The following is a 23282-nucleotide window of genomic DNA, read 5'->3' on the forward strand; positions in this document are numbered from 1 at the left end:
GCATTAATAAATAAATAAATAAATAAATAAATAAAAATAAACGCAGGTTTGCAGCCCGGTTGCGCCATACATCTCCATTCTAGTTCAGCAATGGCCTCCTTCTTATCTTCACCGGATGCGGTGGCTGATTGGACAGCTTTCTTCTATGTCTTTCACTTGTGGCCACGGTACCCTTCTTCTCTTTCCATGTTTTCAAGGCGGGCAGTGATATCACTTCCTGTTTGGAGATCGTCGTTTCCGTTAGTGATTCTTGCGCGTCTGATACCAACGACAGCGAGCTGCGCACCATGGTGAGCGGGGCCGCGGCGGGCGGGCCGGGCGCGGGAGATGGGCCGCGGGGCAGGGGGCGCTGCGCGTGAGGCTCGCGGGACTCCTCCTGCCGCGTGAGGTGGAGGCGGTTTCCAGCACCTGGAATCTTCCAGCGTCGGGAGTGCTGCTCGCGGCTGTTCCGCGTTCTGTCTGCGGCCTAGAGTCCTCCTCCTCCGCTGGCTGGAGCACGCTTCGTGCTCCGGGGTGGATTCGATATCCAAGGCCGAGGGTGTTGTGTGTTGGAGTTCATTTCCCGGTACTCTCTACCTCCAATGCGGACTTTATCGAACGTCCGCTTTTCTAGCCCGGTGAAGGGCACGGTTAGTTAACGCTCGCTGCTGACATCTGTCGTGACTCGAGTTTGACTCCTCGTAGGGCAAGCTCGTTTTCTCTTCTCAAAGGTGTGGGTGTTGGTAATACTTAAAGTTTATAGTGGTCGGAAATGGCAGTAGAGGACGACATGGCGCTTTAAGTAGGATGCTTTACCACTCTCTGCCAGCGTAGATCTATTGACTACGGATTAGATGCCGCTCATTCCTTAGGTAGATTGTGAATCCGTCGAGCAGGGTTGGTGGGGGACCCGTGAGACTAGACCTACAGCGCATTCTTCCCACAATCTGGAGTTTTAGTGAGCTCGTGATGGGGTGTTTTCCCGAGGGAGATAGTCTATGGCAGCTGTCTTCAAAACTGAAATGGGATATAAGGGTTGCAGACCTCTGGCGGGGAGGACTGAACCTTTCACTTACATTGGAATATATTGAGAGGAAGTGGTGCTAACTCATCTGAATTTTAAGCAACATAAAAAATAGGTGAAACATTACCATTTCTCTTTGCATTTGGTCAGATCTGCATTTGCTAGTGCATTCACTTTTAATCGAGCACCTCTTGAGGGCGTTAAGGCTCCCCTTGCTAGTGCCTCTGCCAGCGCACAGTCACAATTTCTGTGACAAGGCACCCATTATCCCACATCTAGCAGATGCTTACAAGTACTTTCGAGGTACATCCTGAGATAACTGTGAAGGTAAGAGCCCACCTGCACTGTGCAGTTCTCTTCTGACTGAATTCGTGGCTTATTTGATACCCCAAGCCTAAAATTCCAATCTCCTAATTCTGTATACTCACTGCAAGTCCAGGCCTCTGTGGTCTCCCTTTACATCTTTGCCCCCACCTGTTCCAGTCCTCTGGGTCTGTAAAGGTGTGACTGCTCTACATGCGGAGGAGTCGCTGCATCCCTGTTGCATGAGATGGCATGTTGGAGTACCGTGGGATGTTTAGAGCTAGGGAAGAGTAGTACCCGGTTGCATGAGAATGTGTGAACGTGTACTACTCAGTACATGTGGCAAGTTATAGTCTAGCGTGTTCTGAGATTGTCATTGTAAGAATTAAGTTTCAACGTCTGCACTGTACTGGAGGCAAATTACACCAGAGTGAGGTATGGTGCTTCTTGTTTTTCTTTTACTGGTCTGCTCTGGGACGTATAATCATTTTGTACAAATGGGAAGATGTATCGGGTGCATAGCACTACCATAAGTGTTTGTCAGTGATTGCAATCTTATGTGTGTTTGTAAAGTTGCTATCACCTGCCAGGGTATCCCGGCGCAGAGCAGTTGTATGTGCATAGACCCTGCATATGGTCAATCAATCTGGGATTTGTGAAGCGCACTACTCGCCCTCAAGGTGCTGGGGTGGGGAAATCGTGCAGCTGTCTTACCCAAAGAGCCAGCTCTTGAGGCTCTTGAAAGCATGCATAGTGGGGGTAACATCTGATGATGAGCGGGAGTTTGTTCCAGGTCTTTCCCGCTTTGTAGGAGTGGGCTCTTCCACCCATTCTGGCTCTGTGGCGGATGCAAGGGGATTTAGCAAGGGCGAGGTCTGCAAAGTCTTCGCTTGGGTGCGTAGGAGATTTTCGCTGGGGTCTGGTGTTCTGGAGAGATTTGTAGGCGTGAGTAACTTGCAGGTCACTCTTCTTGACTGAGAGCTAGTGAAGGTCTCGTAGGTGCTGGGTGATGTGTTCTTGTAGAGGGCTGTGGGCCACCAGGTGTTGCCCCCTGTGGTGGGGGTGGGTCAGAGGACTTCTGTCTGATGAGTTGATCTTCAAACAGCTGCTGCTCATCCAGGAAGTGGAGTCTCTTATTTTTTCCAGGAAGCTGAGTCTGGTGGTGTCTGGTTCCTTTGTGAAAAAGAGTATGAGCTGGGTGTCGTCAGCATAGTATATTTTACAGTAATAGACAATAGTCACAACGGCTAACCACAGGCTCTGCACATCAATCCCTGTCACATTAAATTAGTTGTCCTGTGCATCTGCTTCGGGCAATTGCAGTTTAGCGCCACTGGCATCCAGAAAGAACAAGATACTTTGGAACGAAAGGTGCACCAGAAATGAAGTCGGGATAGCACGTTTTAGTACATTATCCTTCTTTAGTTATGATTGACATAAAGTCAGCCAACGCATTTTGTTCCTTTTGCATAAGGAACTTCATCAGGGCTTGGTTGATCTAGTAGAGTATTCACAAAGATCCTTTGTGGTTGTGGTAATTATAGTGTAGCCCGGGTAATCACCCCACAATAGAGGTCAGTCAAGTCCCGGCTTGAAATCCAGGTCCTCAGTGTTCCCTGGTTATGGCATGCTAGACAGCTACGAAGTGTAGGGTACTAGGCAGAGTCCATATTGTCTGACAATTGCGGCGAAGGTGGCCATGCAGATGTTGAAAACCGTGGGGCGGAGCGATGATTCTTAGGGTACTCTGCATCAGATCTCTATGGGGTCAAAAAGGTAGGGTGGGAGTCTGCTTCTTTGGGTTCAGCCGGTGACGAAAAGCGTATCCAGTCTAGGGTGGTTGCCTGCATCCTGGAGTCTGGAGGTTTCAAAGGCTGCAGTGAGGTCTAGTTGGATGAGGGCCGCTGTGTGGCCCTGGTCAAGGACAGTGTGATTGTAGTCTGTGGCGGCTAAGAGGGCGTTCTCAGTGCTTTGGTTGTGGCAGAATCAAGATTGGGTGGTGTCGAGGATGGAGTTGGCTTTGATGAAGTTCGTGAGCTGGATGTTGACTATATTCTCAGTTACTTTAGCTGCGTAAGGGGGAGAGAGAGATCTGTAGATTTTGAGGTCAGTTGGGTCAGCGGAGGGCTTCTTGAGGAGGGGCTTGACTTCTGTATGTTGCCAGCCACCAGGAAACGTGCCGATTTCAAAGGTGCAGTTGATGGTGCGTCCTAGTAAGGGTGCTGTGGATGCAGCGACTCCTTGGAAGATGTGTGGCGGGCAGGCTCATGAGTGAATGCTCTTCATGGTCGTGGTGGTTTCTTCTGTAGTGACTGGGGTCCAGACGCAGACGGTAGGTTGGCTGGCATTGCTAGAGGCGGGAGAGGTTTCGGAGTCTGGTATCTGTTCTTGAAGTTATCATAGAGGGCCTTGATCTTGAGATGGAAGTAGGAGCCGAGTTTATTGCAAAGGTCATGGGAGGGCATCGTGTCTGGGGCTTTGCTGGGGGGTTCGGTCAATTCCTGTCTGACGCTGAAGAGCTCCTTCGGGTTGCTAGAGTTGGTAAGGATCATGTCCTGGATAAATTCCTCTTGGTGGATCTGATGCTCTGGGTGTATACTGTCATGGCGTTCTTGTAGCAGGTCCGTTCTTACGGGGTTTTGCTGTTTCTCCAGATGTCTGCAGGTGCATCTGGATTCTCTGGGGTTGGTGGTGAACCAGGTGATTTCCGAGCTTAGTTGCGCAGTCAGTGATCCATCTGTGTACTTCGTGGGCTGTAGAGTTGACGTCGGTCAGGGCATGGGTGTGGTTGAGGGTGGAGTTCAGGTGTTCTTGGGAGACCTTGCTGCAATTCCTGCGTTGGGGCGTGGTGTCAGATTGTGTACGGAGGGTTTAGAGGAGAAGTACATGAAATGGTGGTCCGTCCAGCAAGGTTGTGTATTGTGGCTGACATGGATGTTGTTCCCTCCCTGAAGATGGGCTTGAGGGTGTGTCCTACTTTGTGGGTGGGGGTAGTGAGCTGTTTCAGTCTGATGTTGGCGAGGTTGTCCAGGAGGGTGATGGAGTTGGGTTCGCTGGAGTTGTCGAGGTGGAAATCAGGTGTCCGAGCAGTATGTAGTCTATGATGGCGTGAGGAAATGAGGTCAGTGATGGTTGCGGCGAACGCAGTTTGTGGTCCGGGAGGTTTGTAGGCGAGGGTGTCGCGTATGGTTGTTCTGGGGTTGGTCTGGATCTGGAAGTGGAGGTGTTCTGTGGCAGCCGTGGATCTTGTATCTGCGGATGATGGTAGCAATGGCGAAGGTGGCATTGGTCCAAGTTTCTGTGAGGAAGGCGCTGTCTGGTGACAGGGTGTCTAGGAGGTCCCAGATTTCTACTGCATGTCTGTGCAGAGAGCCTATGTGGAGGAGGATGCACCTCAGAGGGCTGGGTGAGCTTGCGTTGGATGGGTGGTAGCTGTGGGGGTAAGAAGGTGGTTAAAGGTGCGGTGTCGGCAGGAGAACTGGCTGTGGGTGGTGTTAGATATCGATAGCTGGCAGTTGTTTATTCCAGGGTTGAGTGTGTGGAGGGCAACAGAATCCTAGTGGTGGGAGGTCAGAGAACCAGGGTCGCTGGTCGCGTACAGGCGCACTTGGCTTGCCTTTGGTGCAGCAGTTGTCATTAAGTAGGGGACGAGGGAGGGAGCGCAGCTGGGAGGTGGGAGCAGGAACTGGCAAAGGGGGAGGGGAGCAGCAACAGGAAAACTGCAAAGAAGGGCACAATACGAGGAAAAAGGAAACTACAGGCATAAATAGACAGAGGCAAAAGCACAATGCACAAAACGGACAAAAAGGCAGAAGAGCACAAACTGGTAGAAAAGCAGGGGACAGGCAGACAGACAAGGCTGGCAGAGTGGACCAGCAGAAGAGCAAGGCTCTCCCACTGGACCACCAGGGATGAGGCGCAGGCAGGAGCCTGCGGGTGTAGGAAGGCCTCTAACACCTACCTGTGATGAGAGGTGCTGGGGGCAGTGGCACAACGACTGAGCTGTGCTAGGGGAGAGCAGAGTTCCCTGACCAGGAGGTCAGAGATCTAGCTCAACCTGTCGTGCAGCGGCTGTCATGGTGGTCGGTAATCTTATTATTCTTGTGGAATTCAAGGAGATAAGAGAAGGCTCTGATGTGGAGTGGGAGGCTGTTGCACACTTAAGAATCAATGTAAGAGATGGCCTGGCCTGATGTGGTTCTGTGTATGTATGGGATGTGTGTGAGTATAAGTCCTGGGTAGCAAAGGAGTCTGGCCTGGTTGGTGGAAGGAGATAAGACAATTGTAGGTAGGGCCTGAGTTGTGTTGTGATTGTGTGGAGTTTGAAACTAGTGCGTTTGTGTATCTGGAGCTTCCTGAGGTGCATTGTAATGCAAGTTCTGTGTGGGAGGTTGAGGATAAGTCTAGAGTTCGGAATGGTTTGTAGTCTTCCTGGGAATTGCTTGGTGATCCTGGTGTAGAGGGTGTTCCAGTAGGCTAAGTTGCTTTTGGCTAGAGCGCAAGTGACAGCTGCTGGTATTTGACTGAATTCTTGTATCTGGCCTACCTGTAGTGTATGGAGGCTTCATCTTATGATGCGGACTGGTGTTGTTCACTGAACTGTTTCTTTGTTTTTTTCCAGTGCTGTATTGCACTTTTAGTTTGGTTTTGCTGTGCTAGTAATTTTCTTTATGTGCTCATTGGGAGGCTGCTGTCATTGTGCTATCTATTGCCTGGCATGTGGTCCTGTTGGTTTGGCCACTTAGTGTGACTGGTTGTTGTGCGTGGTGGGTGCCTAGCTGCTCATTTGGGTGTGATGGGTACTTTGTCCTTGTGGGTGTTGGTTGTGGAAGAAGGTGCAAGTTAGTCTTGTTCCTGCGTCATATTGCTTTATTTCAATATCTATCCTTAATGTAAGGAAAAAAGATGTAGTCTTTTGGCAGGTCTAGGTTGTTTATTTGCGTAAAGAAATGGAACATGTCTGTACATGCTCTGGGTAAGTGGTCATGCTATAGGAAGCTCAGGGTGTGATCATACAAGGAATGTTGTCTATTTCCTGGGTGAAGCTTGGGGTGTAGAGTTATAAAATGATAATGGAGCTTTCAGGCTGTATATGTAGCTTAGTCTAACATAACTAAAAAACCTCTCTTTAGCGCAGCTATCTTCAACAACTAGCGCTATCCTCAATCCTGGAGCAGCACTGGGCCAACTGGCTTACAAAGTTCCTCGGTCATGAATTCCTTGTTAGAGCTCAGGTTGGCCTTTGGGAACTCATACTATTGAAGCAGGTTCTAAAAGGAATTCTTTTGTACTGGCCTCCACGACCAAAAACTAGATTTGCCCAAAAGACCGGCAGTCTCTTAGAAGCGTACATTCTGCTTAGTAATCTTACAATTTTGGGTGACTTTAATTTTTATATTGAGGCCGTAGTGATTCAGATACCTTTTCTCTCCGATCTACAATGTCAGTGTTGGGCGTGTCAAATAGTAGAAGGTACTGCTCATTTAGTTGGCCATACTCTTTACTGGATGTTTTCAAATTATGTTGGCGATAGGCAATAGTTCAGTTAATTCTTCATTGATGTTTTTACACCATCTTTAACAACCTAACTGCTTCGAACAATCCGCGCCAGTGCGGAACGTTCGAAGAGACGGGTAGGGCTGCGACGGCCAGCAGTCATTCGCAGCACCAGGCAGGTAGTGCTCCCCTCGGCCGACCTTAAAAACAATAGCATTTTTTATATAATTACACTGTATAAATACCAATTCATCATACTACACTAAAAAACCCAAACCCCTACTATTTACACTATAAGACACTAATCCAATTTTTCTTTTTTAAGAAACTTAGCCAGTGCACAAGCCACATCAAAGAATTCCATCCTTAAGAGAAGTTCTAGTGCCTCATTCCAACAATATTATATTTTTTTAAACAGTGGTTTTAAAATCAAGCCACGTCGCCTATGAAAATGGCGATGAAGAATTAAAACATGAAAATTGAGGTTATGAAACGGCAGTCCACATGTGCAGTTATTCTCAAGCTCAAGAAGGGTTTCAAATTTCTCAGATCTTAAATAACGCACATTTAATCCTGACTGGAACTTTATTAGTAGTATTCGTTACCGGGCATCTGGGAATGCAGATAAATACGGGAATACATTCATATTTTCCCATGAATCTAACGTATTTTGCAGAAGGTTTGTTCCTTACATATTTCAAGTCTGCCAATCTAGATTCTTTTTTACAGTCCAATTTTAATTCTGCTTTAGAGATTGAGGCTTCAGCTATTTTTAATTCTAGTTTTAAGTTACCTGCAATGTCTTCCAATTTTTTTCTTTACCTTCCTTGCCCACTGTAATTCACTTCTTTCTATTTCAGTGGCACAGCAGTCTGATGGCTCCTGCCAAAAAAAGAGCAGCAGGTCTCAGTCCTTTTTGCTTTGCCAATGCTGGTTTGTTCATGGTGCAGAACATTCTATGTTCAAATTCTGGTTTTATAGGACAATGGGTTAGCTGATCTCATAACTAAAGGTTGGTGGGGGGTATGATATGACTAGAGCCAGAGAACACTGCACCTGCCCCTTTAATGCAAGCTAAGGAGGTCTGCCACTCTTCATAATGTAAGTTGATGGGAACATGGTCCGGAGATCACTGCATGATAACCTCTCTTGGCACGTCCACCCAAAATGAGCACAGATTTGCTTAGCCCTTCTTCCCAGAGGTTGAGGAGAAAGATTAATTTCCCACGATGTGTCGAGCTTAGTTTGGGGAGATCTGCTTCCTTTCTGGGGAGGGGTGGTGTAACGGTACTGGATTACGTGGCATTTCATTGATGGCTTAGCATTTAAACCCCTTGCTGCTTATTTACTCGGTTATTTATCTCCACCTCTACATTAATATATCTTGACCTGAATTATCCCCAACCATGCGCAGTCTCTTATGAGCCATATAACATACCTTGAGCTTTACTGATTTGGCTCATTGTCAATTTCTCTCACCCATAAGGAAGGAAGATAGTTGCCAGTGTAGAGGAGAGGCCACGTAATGTGACTGCCACACTCCTCCATTCAGGAATCCTTAAGTGCTCTTTTGGAACTTCCTGGAGGGCTAACATAATTTCCTTGGGTGGATCCTACGCATAAATGGATTACGTTTTACCTCCCTAGATATGCAGTGTTGGGTACATTGGTGTCTGCCCCCATGGCTCCACCCTCTTCAGTTGCAGAGCCCTGCCAAGCCGTATCCTGCTCAGTTCATCTTTGAACATGTGGTACCCCTTCCCTAGAGCAACCTAGCCACTTGCCTATAACGTGTATGCCCTGTGAGCAGTGCCTTCCATCTCCTACGGTCCTTTTCAACTTTCTTTATTGTTGGGCACGGGCACCTGAGAGCATGTGGCATTGTGGGATAGATGTCAGTGGGCACTAGCAACAACGGTTCTTGTAGGACTCAACAAGGGCTAAGTGGTAGTTGGGATACGGATGTATCTCTTACTCTATATGGGAAGTTGGATCTTGATCTTCAATGACCAGGGCGCCGCTCAAATTGCTCTAAAACTACTATGATTTTGGCTGGTCTTCAGAAGTGTTGATTGTGCCTTTGATAATGACATGGAATTTTCTCAATGTGTGTTGTCCTTTTTGAGTGCACCTTTTTTGGGCACCTCTTTTGTATTGTACTATAATTTTCATGTGTTCATACCATTGCATCTGCTGAAATGTAATCACACTCTTTTCTTTTCGTACAGTCTCACACAATTCTTCTTGTTCAGCCCACCAAGAGGCCAGAAGGAAGAACATATGCAGACTATGAATCGGTCAATGAGTGCATGGAAGGTATGTGCTGCCCATAGGCTGTAAGAATTATAATAAATTGTGGTTTCTATTTGAACCCATTAAGGCCGCATGAGCATTTCCCTCTAGCCAAAGAATGGGTTAAACCACTTTGATATCCCAGAACCCATGTTTTAAAATTTGAGCCCAGAAGACTCTATTCTGCTTTATTAGAATGCAGAATGCCCACTTTCTTTTTTTGCTTTATCTATTCTTTTAACTATTTTGAGGCTAAGTGAGCTAATCAAACTAGGGCCTAAAGGGGTTATAAGCTTGGTCTATGGAGGTGATGGCTGTGTAGTCTTGACAGGTTTTAGCCATAGTTTTCTCTAGGCAGATGTCCTTTAGACTTCTTGAAGAGCATTGAATTTGGTATGATTTAGATAGGCTGAGACTTCTACTGTTTTGCTCGTATGTAGATGAATGCTCGGCTGTCAGACTTGAATTTGAGGATTTTAAGTGCTGTAGCATCCCAGTGCTGTGGTGGCTGCTGATATTTGAAAGTGGTGGTGCGAAAACATTGGGCATGACTTTTATATAGCGAGCGATGTGAACACAGCAAATGGTGCATTTTATAACCAATTAATGTAGCAATAAATCAAGGCTTTTTAAGCAATGGGAATGTATAGTCTTGAAATATTACACATTAAAAACTGCACCATATCTTCCTGCAGAATTTGTTCAACAGTTACTGTAATGTGTAAATTGTTTAGCATGACCACTTTAGCCCTTTAAAATGTATGCTTGCCCAGTCTCTTGCACTGCATGCAGCATTAACTTTGGAAAAATATGCTGTAACAAGACTTCAAGAAGCTCCCACAGATGCAGACTGTAACCAGTCGCATATAGAACAATGTGCCAACAGGTCTTGCAGTGAGATGAAAAATGTGGGTGCTCTCTATAAAGGAACTTGCCAAATATATTTCTGTGATTCCCATAGTGTGCCACCTGACGGGTATTTTGGTTTCTCCATGAGATGTAATTTTATCCAGATAAATGGCACAACAACTGACATACACCTAAAGCCTGTCAGTATGATTGGCTTTGTCACTGGGTGTTAGCGGTTTAAGATAAATGAGTAACAACAATGATTTCTTATTTGTGCTTTGTAAGATTTATATCTTCTTTTTCACTGCATATCTTGTCCTTCTGCACATCTTCAAGCCCCTCTTTCTTCCTCAACATCCTCTTTTCCCTGAATGCACTTCCTCGCATCTGTCACTTCACCGCCCCCAACATGCACTGCACTCCCTCAAATTTAAGCACTTTAATTTCTCTTCCTTTTGCCTTGCAAATAATTTGACATGTGTACCCCCTTCACACACGCATCCACAGAATTTCAGTTGCAAATGGAATGCACAAACAGTGTGCTCTGCAGAGAGGTCAACCCACTGACATCACTTTGTTTGGCTTCAGCCTTAGCGCTCAATCAAAGCCTCTCATAAACACCTGACCTGGCTCAAGCCTTAAAGTATGAACAGAAAAAATACAGATAAACAGCATTATTAAATAGCTAACTAATGCAAGCTTAAGTAAAGCATGAGAATTAAGAGGAACTAAATCGCTGAAATGCATTCCCTTGATGTTTTTATCATTTATTGTTTGCAGGTAAATCTGTTTTTGGCATCAGGGTTAACTTTGGGTATGAAGACATGGCAAGTTTTAATGTCATACATCGGAGAACTGGCCACTGTGAGCACATGTTCCACAGTGAGCACATATCTCTCACTTTGGGCTTGCATTGGATATTTGGATCAACTTAGCACAGGAACAAGAGCAAACCCTGCTTCTTATTTGGATCCATTTCCCAAGGGAGCAAATGCTGCAGCTCCACTTCTAAAGGCGCGAGCGATGTGCAGCCAGGGCTAAGGGTGTCACAGTGCGGAGGTTAGCGTGATGAGGGGTCTTGGCACAATATGCATTACACAGAATTAGCTTGCAAACTCTTACCATTACCGAGAATAAGGCACCGGATCAGACGTACAGGCACCCACTCATGTATGACAAAGGAGTGGGATCTACGTCTGAATGGCAGACGTCTGAAATCACACAGGGATGAAGTCTCCGTCCAAAACCGTGACCCTTATTGCTTCACTGGCCTACAGTGTGCATACAACCCTATATCACAATGGCAATGAAGGGCTTTTAAACGGAAAGCCCAGTGTTGTGTATAACGTTAGGAAAGCTGACTTACTGTCTGGCTTCCATCTCCTGCTCCGAGCGATGCAGGGCAGGCAGCTTGAAACACAGCCCATACTTAGTTACATCCATGTATTTACAGATACGATCGTACCTCTAAATAAATCCATTTTCTTAAATGTAAATGTGTAGGAATTTCAGAAGGGTGCAGCACCTGAGCCCTAATGAAGGAACCACTCCTGTCTCAGTGTTCCATTTAAGGCGTGGTTATTGCTGTCTGTTACAAATGTGTAAAATGTTTTTGTTGCAGGCGACCAAGCCAATATTGCTGTTTCCATAACGGGGAGGCATAATGCATAATAGCAGTTATTCTTGGTGGAAATATAGGCTAATTAAGTAGGTCATAAGAGGAAGGGATAGTTAGCTGGGGAACGTTAATGGAATAAAGCATGTAACTTTTAACTGAGTGAGAGGGTAGAGACTACTGTGAGGTACACGACTGGCATAAAAAGTTTACTATGTAGGTAAAGAATGTTACTTGTATCTTGACCAAGTACCAATAAGGGGATGGTGGGCTAGGGATTTGAAATGTTCTGCATTATGGCCCAAAATGCATTAATGGCATTCTTAGACCTTTCTGAGCTGTTACCTGTTCTGGTGCCTGGGTCGGCCTATTGTATCAGAATACCCTAAAGAAAGGCCACTCTGTAGTTTTTGACGAGGACCTTGATTGAGGTGAGCATGGTTCTAATTCTTTTAACTAATCCAGTGGTGCCAGAGCTGTGATTGATCTCAGATGAGAGAATTCGTTTGGCACTTCATAGCTTTGGTTCAGTTGATAAATCCAATCCATGAGATTTAGGCAGCTTCTGATTCGTTAATAGGCTTGTTAGTCCCTCCTTAGTACTGCCTTGTCTTCGTTTGTAACCTCTCATGAGGACTGGCTCTTATACTTCTGTTATTACACAGCAGGTCTTATTTAGTCTGCAAGCACTATTTTCTGTTTTAAGTTTGTCCTACTGCAGGCACAACATGCTTTCCTGCAACATTCAGCGCCCCATGCGGGTTTTCATTTTCCAAGCAGCCTTGGCCAATAGCGGCCGCTTCTTTGAAATAAAATAGGTCTTGTATTTACAAGAGTTTGAGCTATTGGAATTGTAAATGATAATGCTTTTTATGTGTTAATTATCAAAGCAGATATATAAGGACATGTCTCTTACAATGCCAATAGCTTAAACTCTTGCAAATGCGAGACTTATTGCATTCCAAATGCCCGTTTAGTGGATCAGTGACTGTGGTCGAGCATTCATGAGCGATGTTGCTACCTTTTGGCACCTTTTTAGGTCGAGGGACCGTTAAGCTGCGAAGCAGCTTCCGGTCAGGAGATCTTATGTTGTGTAGTAGGCAGTTTAGACCCGCCTCTCAGCTCCGTTAGCTTCCATTGGCTGGCTTCCTAAACAGAGGCCAGCCATTGGAAGAGAAGTGAGTCACTCCAAACAAGCCCCGTCTTTTTCGGATTCGGGGGCGTAAGTTTTGCTGTTCTTTAGCTCGTGACGTCGCCCGTCACTCAGGACAGCAAAACACGCCCCCGAATTCGAAAAATTCCGGAAGCTTGAGGCCGCCATTTTTTTTTTGTCCGTCGCCGAGTCTTCAAGTGCAGAGGAGAGCCTCCTCCTCGCAGCACCGCAGTGAAGGTGAGCAAACAGCGCTTTCAGGAGCTACTCACCTCCCCCCTTCCCTCTGCCCTCCTCCATGTCCGTCGCCGAGTCTTCAAGTGGAAGGTTGTCTATGAGAGGCCTGTTCGACAGGAACATATAGCAGGACAAACAAGGCATGTTTTCCGAATAGTTTATTATATAAATGTACAGTCCGGCGTCGATGGGTATAAAGTTTGCCTTTTTTTTTGTGCATCTTCTAATGCAGACTTGAGCTGTCAATCACGGTCACTCATTGAGTATGCAAATGTAATGGAGGGTTTGCGCACGTGCGTGCTACCCCCGTGAAGCCATGGTAGAGCCACCACTCTGTTTATTTATTTTGACCTGAGGTAGGACAGACGCACTTGCCCCTCACAGAGCACGTGCGAGGCGATACCACCCCGCTTCTTAGGTGAGGGGTGTTCAGGGCAACCCTGAAGTGAGCTGCGCTCGCCGGTGTTAGCGTGACGTAACGTAATATAACATAATGTCATATAACGTATAACATGTATATATCACATATGGCAAGAAATAATGAAACAGAACTTAGAGTACCGTACATATACATACATATAGCAAAGCGTAACGTAACGTAACATAACATGACACGGTATGCAGAGTGGACTCCTCTGGTATCTGAGAGGGTTATGATCATATGAGATGTGTGACCTCATTTCTTACAAAGCCCTCGAAAGGTAGTGGTATGGCCACACAACGTTATACACGAGCGGAAAGGCGCAGGCTCCTTCCGAGCGTCCCCTACACGTCGTGATTTATATATGATGCGGTGCCGCCGCACCCTCTGGGTTGGCAATGCACAGGGGAGCCTGGGACTGAATATTTGATTAAGGCAGGCGCGCATTAATCATTTCATACGCCTGAATATTTAAGCAAAGCAGGCTTCCAAAGGTAGTTGAGATGACGGTGCAAATAAACCACCCACGTCACACCGGCCACAGTCAAGGTGTGCGTGTCGGGAGGGGGGGTAGGAGACAGGGGGATACTGAGGGTCACATGAGAAGCAAGGAGTGGTAGAGTGGGGCACTGGCAAGAACGCTCCATGGAGGCGTGGGGGGGGGGGGGGGGGGTGTGACCACTGGTGCGCGAGGACGCCGCTGGAGTCTTGTGCGAGCGCCTCCTGCTATGCCCCTACTGAAGAATCTGATTGAATGTGGTTGAGCGGGGAGGGGCAGGGGGCTGCCGGCAGCTTCTTTTGTTCCTGGAAGCCGAGCAGGGTCACAGCCGCTTTGTAATACCGCTCGCAACGCGGTGTGCAGGGGAGAAACACCCACGACATGGCGGCTGCGCCATTGTGACCTCTGTGCAGCATAATTTATTTGGTGATGGTTGCAGAAAAAAATACATTCTGTACAAAATTACACATGCCAGTGTGCGGAAGGTGTTTATTTCCCGTAGCAATAAGCCCCAGGCACGGCTTTGCAGCGTTTTGTTCACAGCCCACACTTTGTCTTCCCAGTGTGGTGTGGGATGCACTCTGACACAGCTCGTGTGGGTGTCTGTACAGGGCTTTGAATGGTCCTGTGAGGTGTAACGCCTAGTGCTTTCCGCACAGATCTTTCTTCCTTCAAGCGTAGCAGGCCTGCACCTTTGTTCCGAGGGATTTAGGGCGGAGGATGCAGCCAGCAGCCTGGCCTGCAGCAAAGCACAAAGGGATGCGTGACCCTGCACTGGGAGACAAAACCCCGCACTGCCTGGCTCTGCCGCTCTCTGGCACAGAGCCGATGAGTCATTAGCAGCAGCGGAATCAACACCCTGCCACCCCTGCTTGTGTGCCTGTGCGTGCTGGTGTCTGCGCGTGTGTGCGTGCGCTTGTGTGGGGGCATTGAGCAGCGTGCGTTTCTTTATGTCAATGCATGTGAACGCGCGTGTGTGTTAATGAGTGCATGATCTTACTGGTGTGCGCGTGTGTGTGTGTACTTGTGTTTGTGTCTGTCCGCGACTGTGTATGCCTGTGCGAATACGTGTGTGTCAGAGTGCTCGTGTGCTTCTGAGGGGGTGAAATAAATACATTTTGTGTTTAGGTTTCACTGGTATGAGCCAGCAATGATAGATTTCCTTTCTCTGTGTTAATTTCTCACTGGGTTGTTTCCCCAACTTCTCCAGTCCTTGGTAGTTTGAGGCACTCTATCTCTTTCTATCTCACTACCTCACTCTCTCACTTTCACTACCTCACTCTCTCTCTCACTACCTCTATCACTCTCTCTAACTAACTCACTCTCACTCCCTCACACTACCTCACTCTCTCTACCTCACTACTCCACTCTATCTCACTACCTCACTATCTCATGACTCGCTCTCTCAAAACATCACTACCTCACTCTTTATCTCACTTCACTTACTCTCTAACTCACTACCTCACTCTCTCTCACTACCTCACTCTCTATCTCACTACCTCACTCTCTCACAACTTCACTTACTCTCTATCTCACTACCTCACTCTCTATCTCACAACTTCACTCACTCTCTAACTCACTACCTCACTCTCTCACTACCTCACAACCTCACTCTCTGTTTCTATCTCACTACTTCAGAACATCCCTCGCCCTCACTACCCCTCTCTTTCACTACCTCACTCTCTCGGTCTCATTACCTCACTCTCTCTCTATTTCACTACCTCACTCTCTCTCTCTCACTACCTCTCTCTCTCTCTCTCTCTCTCTCTCTCTCTCTCTCTCTCACTACCTCACTCTCTCTATCTCACTACCTCACTCTCTCTCTGCTAATGTAATAGGTCTCGCATATGCAAGCAATTAAGCTATTGCCAATATAAATGACAATGCCATTTATTTAGGGATACTAAAAAAATAAAAAATAATGAGCAATGCCAATAGCTCTACCTATAATATTGCCGAGACCATTGCATTGTAAATGCTTGTTTAAGGTTGAGCCTGAGAGTGCATGTGCCTCGCTTGCAAGGCGCTTTTGTTTACAAATTGGGCTTGTAGCCCGCCCATGGCTTACCATTTGTTAGCTGCAGTGTTCCTCTTCATTGCGGCCTACTTAATTGGCCAGTGCTGCCCAGACATCACTTCTGATCCTATTAGTGGAGCAAGTACCAATCACAGATTAATTTGACTTAATCAGTGCCCGTCTGCTGCTCCTGATGCGATTCAGGTACTATTTGGTGGTAGCATGGTTAAAATTAAAGTTTTGTTTTTTAAACGCTGGCTGTGCCATTGTTTTTTTTAAATTCTAACTTTTAGCCATGCTGCATAGACCCCTCGCTGTACAAAATGGCTTGAAGACATTAATAAAGCCAATAGCTTTTGTATGAGCGAGACCAATGTTTGCCAATGTGTCCCTTCCCCGCCTTATAGAGCCTCTTTGGAGATTGATAATTAAGCTTTTGTTGGCATCTTCAATTTAGACCGCTCTGCTTTGTGAGGAACGATTTACCAAAAATTCTGAAACTTGTCCATCACTGGTCTACTCATGGATATTAACGCCTTAATTGATTGGTCAATGAACGTCAACTTGTCTATCTAGTGCAGTGAAGGCATTAAAGTTCTAGAAGTTTGGTTACAGTGCTTCCATGATCTTGAAAGGAGTGGAAGAGAGCGTTCTTCTAAATAGAAGTTTTGGGGGGGGAGTGGGCGGAGAGCTAGAGCTGGCACTGACTAAACAATGGTGCTGTGAACTCATCCTGTGCTGTGAGATGACGCATGGTTTTGCTACAAAGTCTAGGCATGCGTCATTGGGGTATTCAGTGTCATTTCAAGCGGAGGGTTTCTTGCTTGGAGTCTTTGAGTGATGGGGTGTAGTCTTGGACATGTGCTAGAATTGTGTGCAATACCCGTTGTGTGTAGTCTGTTCTTTCTGGAATCTGTGATCCAGGGTGTTTAGATTATGTTAAAGTGGATACAGATGTACCAGAGATTTGTAGGAGTAACCTGGGTAGGTGTTCATCCAGATTATGTCTTTAATTTGAATAGTTCAGCTGTTTCAGGTCGCTATTTTAATGTGCCATAGTTTCCACCAAGGAACATATGGTAACCTTTGGTGTATTTTGTTTTCTGGTTTGTGATTTTTCCTGACATTTTTTCATATGGCCGGGCATTCTTGGCAGAGATGTCATTACAGCATGATAGTCCAATGTATTGGGAGCTAATTCTGAAGAAACGGGGCACAGTAGACTAGTTCACACTATATCCTAAAGCAAGTCTTAATTTAACGCTTGTTTGGAGATGATGCGGTATAGCAACGTGAAATCTAAGTGGCAGTTTATAAGGGTTATTAACGTTAGCTAACGTTGCAGTATCCTAGTTTGTTTTCGCGCACTACCACTCTTAAATTTCTCCTCACTGTAGTGTGGTTTGGGCAACTCTGCTGTCACTTGTGTTGGAGCAACCTAGTTTTTCCAGCAGATGCAGTGCTAAAAGTTCCTACTCCTATCACTGAGCCTGCCCCGTCCAAACTGCTTGACGTGGGCATGGAAGTGGAGAGGGTGCTTGCTTAGAAGCAGTTTAGTTGTTTTGGTTTAGACAACATACAATAAAGAGGGGACGCAGTTCTGGGATGTTTCTTCCTTAAACTTCTACTTCTCACCAAGACCCCAGCGATCCTAGGTGTGACGTTACTACAGGGTCTTCCAACTTTAAGCGGAGATCTCTTGCATGTTGTAATGCGCACATGCAGTTTGTTGAGGATAGTCGGTGGCAAAGAAGGCATTTCACACAGTTCTTTTTTTATTTTATTTGTTATTTTTAACATTCATAGAGCGCACTGTTACCTGGAGGTGTCCTGGCGCTGATGAAATGCTCCAAAAGGGTATGAACCGACGGGATTACTGTGTAAACAACCAAGACTTGATGCCTTTCATGAAGGTCATAAGATTAGTGGTATTTCTCAAGGCAAAGGGCAAGGCATTCCAGACCCTTGTGGCCCCAAACACAAAACTCCTACCCCCCTATCGCGCTTTCCTTATGTGAGGAACTATGACCAGTCGCGAACTCGATGATCTCAACTGTCTGAGGGGGTTGTACCATTGAAAATCTTTCAGACAGGCCGGTCCAACGCCAAGTATTTTCCGCAACATTTTCAAAAGAGAATAAATTGAGGTTAAGGCATTGACCTGGGGCCTAAATGTGAGTTTGTCATCTATTAGAATTCCTAAGTTCTTCACCTTTGCCACAGGAAGGGGGGGGGAACACCCATCTCTTCTGGCCACCATTGCGGGCTCAAAGTCATTACTTACGCCAAATACCATGACTTCAGTGTTAGCTGTGTTCAGCTTTAGGCAATTGTCGCCCATCCACCTACCCACCGCCATCATACATTCCTGAAATTGTAAGGACACTCCATCTTCCCTCCCTGGCAGCACTGATACCACAATTTGTGTATCGTCTGCGTAGGAGGTTAGATTATACCGAAAGATTTAATAATCTGGGCCAAGGAGGTGACATATATTGAACAGTGGGGCTTAGGGAGGAGCCCTGAGGGACCCCACATGGTAGAACAAAAGATTTTGATATGTACTCTACCATTGCCACACTCTGTTCTCTATTAGTCAGAAACTCATTCAAGAGATCTTTCCACCACAGTTTTGTGACACTTTAATTGCTTGAGGCGCCGCACCCCATAGAATTCATGCCAATTTTTACATATTGTTTTATGCTGGGGTGTAGCCTGTTCAGTGAGGTTCTGGTTTAGAAGCAGTGGATATTGCCCCAACAGCTAGACTGAAGCAGTGTTTCTTGAAAGAACCACATACTGGCCACTGTGCATGTCGTGGTTTAATCCGGCTGAATGGTTGCCCCACGCTGCATGTTCACTCTTGGTTTCAGTAAACTGGAGATTTGGGAACATTCAGCAGTGCCCAGCTTGCTGGTGTGAATACTGTTAATTGAAAGGCTACGAGAGAAGGCCACTGAGATGGCTTGTATTGGTGTGAGACTGGGGGAGTGGAGATACGTTATGTTCTGTTGCATTTTGTGTAGTTTGCTGCAATGGTTGCTTTTGTCTCCTCAGGGGTCTGCAAAATGTATGAAGAGCATTTGAAGAGAATGAACCCCAACAGCCCATCCATAACCTACGACATCAGTCAACTGTTCGACTTCATCGACGACTTGGCTGATCTCAGCTGTCTTGTGTAAGTATCCTGTTGAACAAAGAACTCTGGCCTTACTTAGCTGCCTTGTTTTGGGTTAGGGGTGCTGCAATCAATGTTACATCACTGAAGTCAAGGATTGCGACCAACCTAAGCATTACACAAAAATAATGTATAGCAAGTGACTCGCCTTTATTCAGCAGGAGAGGGTATATAGCCGGTTCTGCATTATAGAGTACACTGGTGCAAATATGTTACTAAAGCATGGTAGGGTAGTGCACTGCCATTTATAGACTTCGCATTTTCCATTAACATGGCGACTAAATTTGCGCAGACATGTAGCGCACAAAGATAATGTGGGAACATTTTGTTTCAGTGAATGTAACTTGCACATCAAGTAAAGTGTCTTGATGCTGGTAGCACCTGTTTCCATCACATTACAGTTAATTTACAAATATATACAATTAGTGGTTTAAAAAAAAATACATCCTACAGTCTTTCCTTTCACGCTATCCAGATTTTCACATAGTGCACTTAACAAAATTCTCTCACTTCAGTCAGAAATAAGTGTCCACCAATCTCAATGTTAAAAGAATGAGCAGCAGCTTGTTAGAAGGCGTAGCTTAACATCTGACCTCTTTTTGAACAGACAGAAAATGAGACCATATACGAATGCATCTTGATTTTTCATTCACCTTCTAAACCCCAGCATAGTTATTTTGAGAGTGCTGCAGCAGCCCTATTTTCCACGCCTGTCTCTGTCCGGTCAGCCATTGTTGTACACGTACAGGACAGTTCTGGCAGCTGTCAGATCAGTGCCAACACCTTTACCTTCAGTACAATGAGCTCTTTCACCATTGTGTAGCATACTTTAGTAAAACTCTCCTTCTGTACATGCATTGATAAGTTCAGTTGGTATTTATTTTTAAATAGTCTAGCTTTGCTTTTTTGTTGTTGAAAGTGCGTAAGACCAGGCTTCGTGATGCTTCCAAGGTCCATGCTTCTGAGCGAAGATGTTTGATGGGTTGGTTGAAGTGAAGCTGGTGACTGAGGTGTCCCGCATACCTCAATCACCAGCTTTGCTTCCACCAACCTGTGTTGAGTAGGACTTGAGCACGTGTGAGGTTTGAACTAGAAGAATAGGGAGCCAGCGAAGCTCTGAGGTGTGGAATGGGCTTAGCGTGGGAGGTCCAGGATAAGTCGGGAAGCAGCGCTTTGGATGATTTGAAGCCTGTGAAGATGGGTTGAGCTGCTGGCGTAGAGTGCATTGCCGTAGTCCAGTCTGCTTGATTTGGACTGGCGTGATGGTACGTCTGGTGTCCAGTGGGAGCCACTTACAGATTTTACGTAACATGAGGAGTACGTGGCAGCATGAGGTTTGGCATAGACCTGGGACTTCTGAATTATGGTATCTGTTCCTAGTGTGGTGGGTGGGGTAGGTATGGGTTCGAGTTCGGCGGGCCACAATGGCAATGCAATATTCAGCAGTTTTGTTTAATGATAATTTGCTTACTGTCAAGACGCACTTTCAAACGGTGACCACTTGGTGGCACTGTAGCCTTATATTCTTGCCCTTTTAATTTTAGATCGTGGCCAAATGAAATCTAGCATCTGGTTATTTTAAGTATTGATTGTTCTCGTGATTCATGAATTGTTCATTTACCCAGTTACCATAAATCCGTACATCCAAATACAGACTTATTCATTTAAAAAAGGAAAAAAGTACGAATGCGCTGCGTGTGTTCGAAACCGATATTTCTGTGCTAACGCGTCAGTGCCTGTAGCCGGATGTATTGTCTAGTTCGTCAATCCGCGCTTGGATAATGCCACTGTGTTCTACCGCCCTGACGCTCTGTAGAATAGTTTTAATGCACGGCCCCTACAATGAACCACCCACTGCACGCATTGTAGATTTAAACATTCAATATTTCACACGTCGTGCCGCGATCCTTAGCAAACGATAACTAACTGCCTTTCAATTGCTGATGGCTGCACCCAGTTAACCTGCTGGAAGACTATAGTGGATGTTGGTGTTGCTGTCCACTTAAAAGCACAGACTAGTGCTGCGATTTTTGAGTTTTTTTTGGGTGGAGTGGATGGGATGTCGCCTAGGAGTGAACGTATAAGGTGCTTGAATCTGCATTCCCTTCTGTTTAGATGACTACCTACTTTGCAAAAAAATAAAATCACCCACACCAGGCGAGGCTATAAAGTGTTTTGAGGGTAGAACAGTGGCCCATTGTTTTTTCTTTTCTTCTAAATATCGTGGTGTTTTTTTAATTTCTTACTGCTTGGACATCCGAGCCTATTGCAGGCAAGAAATGTTGTACCTGATAATTGTAATAATTTGCATACTTGGATAGGCCACCCTTTTCATTGCTGCTTCAGATGGGTGCTACGTTGCCCAAGTTGGCGGTTTACCTTTTTCTGATGTGAGGCAGAGTGGACCAGCAGCGATTGAACCTCTTGATCGCCAAGCTATATTGCCCCATTCGTACTGCCATGCGTTCTCCAGCTGTAACTGACATTAATTCTTTTTAGACCATGCGCCAGTCTTTCATTATTTTTTTTCAACTTGGAAGACTAGAAGAACACGCACCTGGCAGTGTGCCCTGTATAGAACCCCTTGGAAGTGAATGGTTGACTTCTATACTACTGACCTTTTTGTTAAAGTGTGCGTGCCCTCCCTCATGCCACTCTTTTCAGCACTGCACCTTCCTCTTTAGTTATCTGTATGTACCTGGATGGTTCCCCTTTCCTCTAAATGGTTGACTTCTAGGCGCCTAACCCTATGGCACGACTGTAGAGGAGTACAAACCCTCCCTCATGTCATGGTGCTTAACTCTGCACCCTCTGCTTTCTCTTCTAGTTACCGTGCGGACACCCAGACGTACCAACCATACAACAAAGACTGGATCAAAGAGAAGATCTACGTGCTCCTGCGCAGACAAGCCCAACAGGCGGGCAAATGACCTGGCGGACAGCACCACTAGCGTCCAATGGGAGGGGGGAGGCTTTGGGTGGGAGGTTGAGCCGATATGTACAGCGTGTAGTAGCCAGTTTTGTATTATAGCAGTACAGTTTCCATTTTGTTCTCGCCCACGACTGACTTTTTCTTTTTTTTTTTTTTTTAAGGGGAGGGTGATGAATGACTGTTTTTGTTCCATTTTATCTTTCTATATTTAAAAGTAAAAAAAGGGTTTAAAGTTGCAGCATGTTCCAGGTTTGTCTGAGGATTTAGAGCAGCTGGCTTTTATTTGGTTTGCCAACACCTTGCCTCTATGCCCTCACGCCTGAGTAAAGGGTATCTGTTTTGTAATTTGTCATCCTCCGAGTGCACCTCTTGAAACGTGTTGCAGAAGATGTTTTCTGGGTAAGAATAATAAAAACACCCACTTAAAACCTTACAGATGCTTTTGGTCTTTTGTTTTTTAATTATCGGTGTACAGCTTCACACAGTGAATTCATTGTCTTCCCCCTCCAAGCCATTCAACTCCTCTGGTCGCCTTCCAATCCCCCTTTTTAATTTTTTTTTATTTTTTACCACTACTACTGTCTTGGTAAGTTAAAACCCCAATGGTAAGACTTTATAACGTATCGGCCGAACGAGCAGACCTGTGGGATCCCATCAAAATCTGAACAGCCTCGTCCGGTGGCAGACAGAAAGAAGATGCTGCTTTTGCTGAACTTCATTGGTCCAGGTACTGATAAAATGTGAAGGTTCTTTTTAAGGGGTCGTGGCATTTAGTGTTTAATTTGTACTCTACAACACAGATCTCCTGTGTTGAATGTAATTCTGTTTGCTAATTTATGCTGCACTTTCCTATTGTTGCTAAAGACCTCTGTGTACTTTGCATCGAGTCTGAATCTACTTTGCATTTACCAGCCTAGTTTGTATTTTTTTTTTTTTGTAACGTCCTTGTTTGTTGTGCCTCAATTGTTTGTTGCTCAGACGAGTCTTTTAGTGGCTATTGCAATTAAGTCATGTTCTAGACTCCATTTTGGTTTGTTGGCGATCTAGTTGTTTCAAGGGAGGTGGGATTGGAGTGGAAGACTCAAGTTTATAGAGACGCTTGCAGCATGGATGCATCAAGGGCAAGCCCATCTGCGTGTGCCCAGTGCCATCCCCCATTCCAGTTTAGGGACAAATCACGTATTTGTTGCCATACCCCTTTCCAGTTTAGGGACAAATCACATATTTGTTGCCATTCCCTATTCCAGTTTAGGGACAAATCGCGTATTTGTCAGCTACTCCACCGTCTTG

The 23282-nt window shown here is 45.8% G+C and overlaps 1 protein-coding gene across 1 annotated transcript; it reads left to right on the plus strand.

Moving 5' to 3' along the window:
- The first annotated feature begins 194 nt into the window (after positions 1-194).
- On the plus strand, positions 195-22425 carry ERH (ERH mRNA splicing and mitosis factor). Its single transcript, XM_086937042.1, has 4 exons — positions 195-290; positions 9031-9118; positions 18940-19060; positions 21888-22425. Exons 1-4 carry the CDS (start codon positions 288-290, stop codon positions 21988-21990), a joined length of 315 nt encoding a protein of 104 aa, XP_086793168.1. The 5' UTR covers positions 195-287; the 3' UTR covers positions 21991-22425.
- Positions 22426-23282: the final 857 nt, after the last annotated feature.

This window comes from Lissotriton vulgaris, chromosome 9, assembly GCF_964263255.1.
Source record: "Lissotriton vulgaris chromosome 9, aLisVul1.2, whole genome shotgun sequence".
Taxonomy (NCBI): domain Eukaryota; kingdom Metazoa; phylum Chordata; class Amphibia; order Caudata; family Salamandridae; genus Lissotriton; species Lissotriton vulgaris.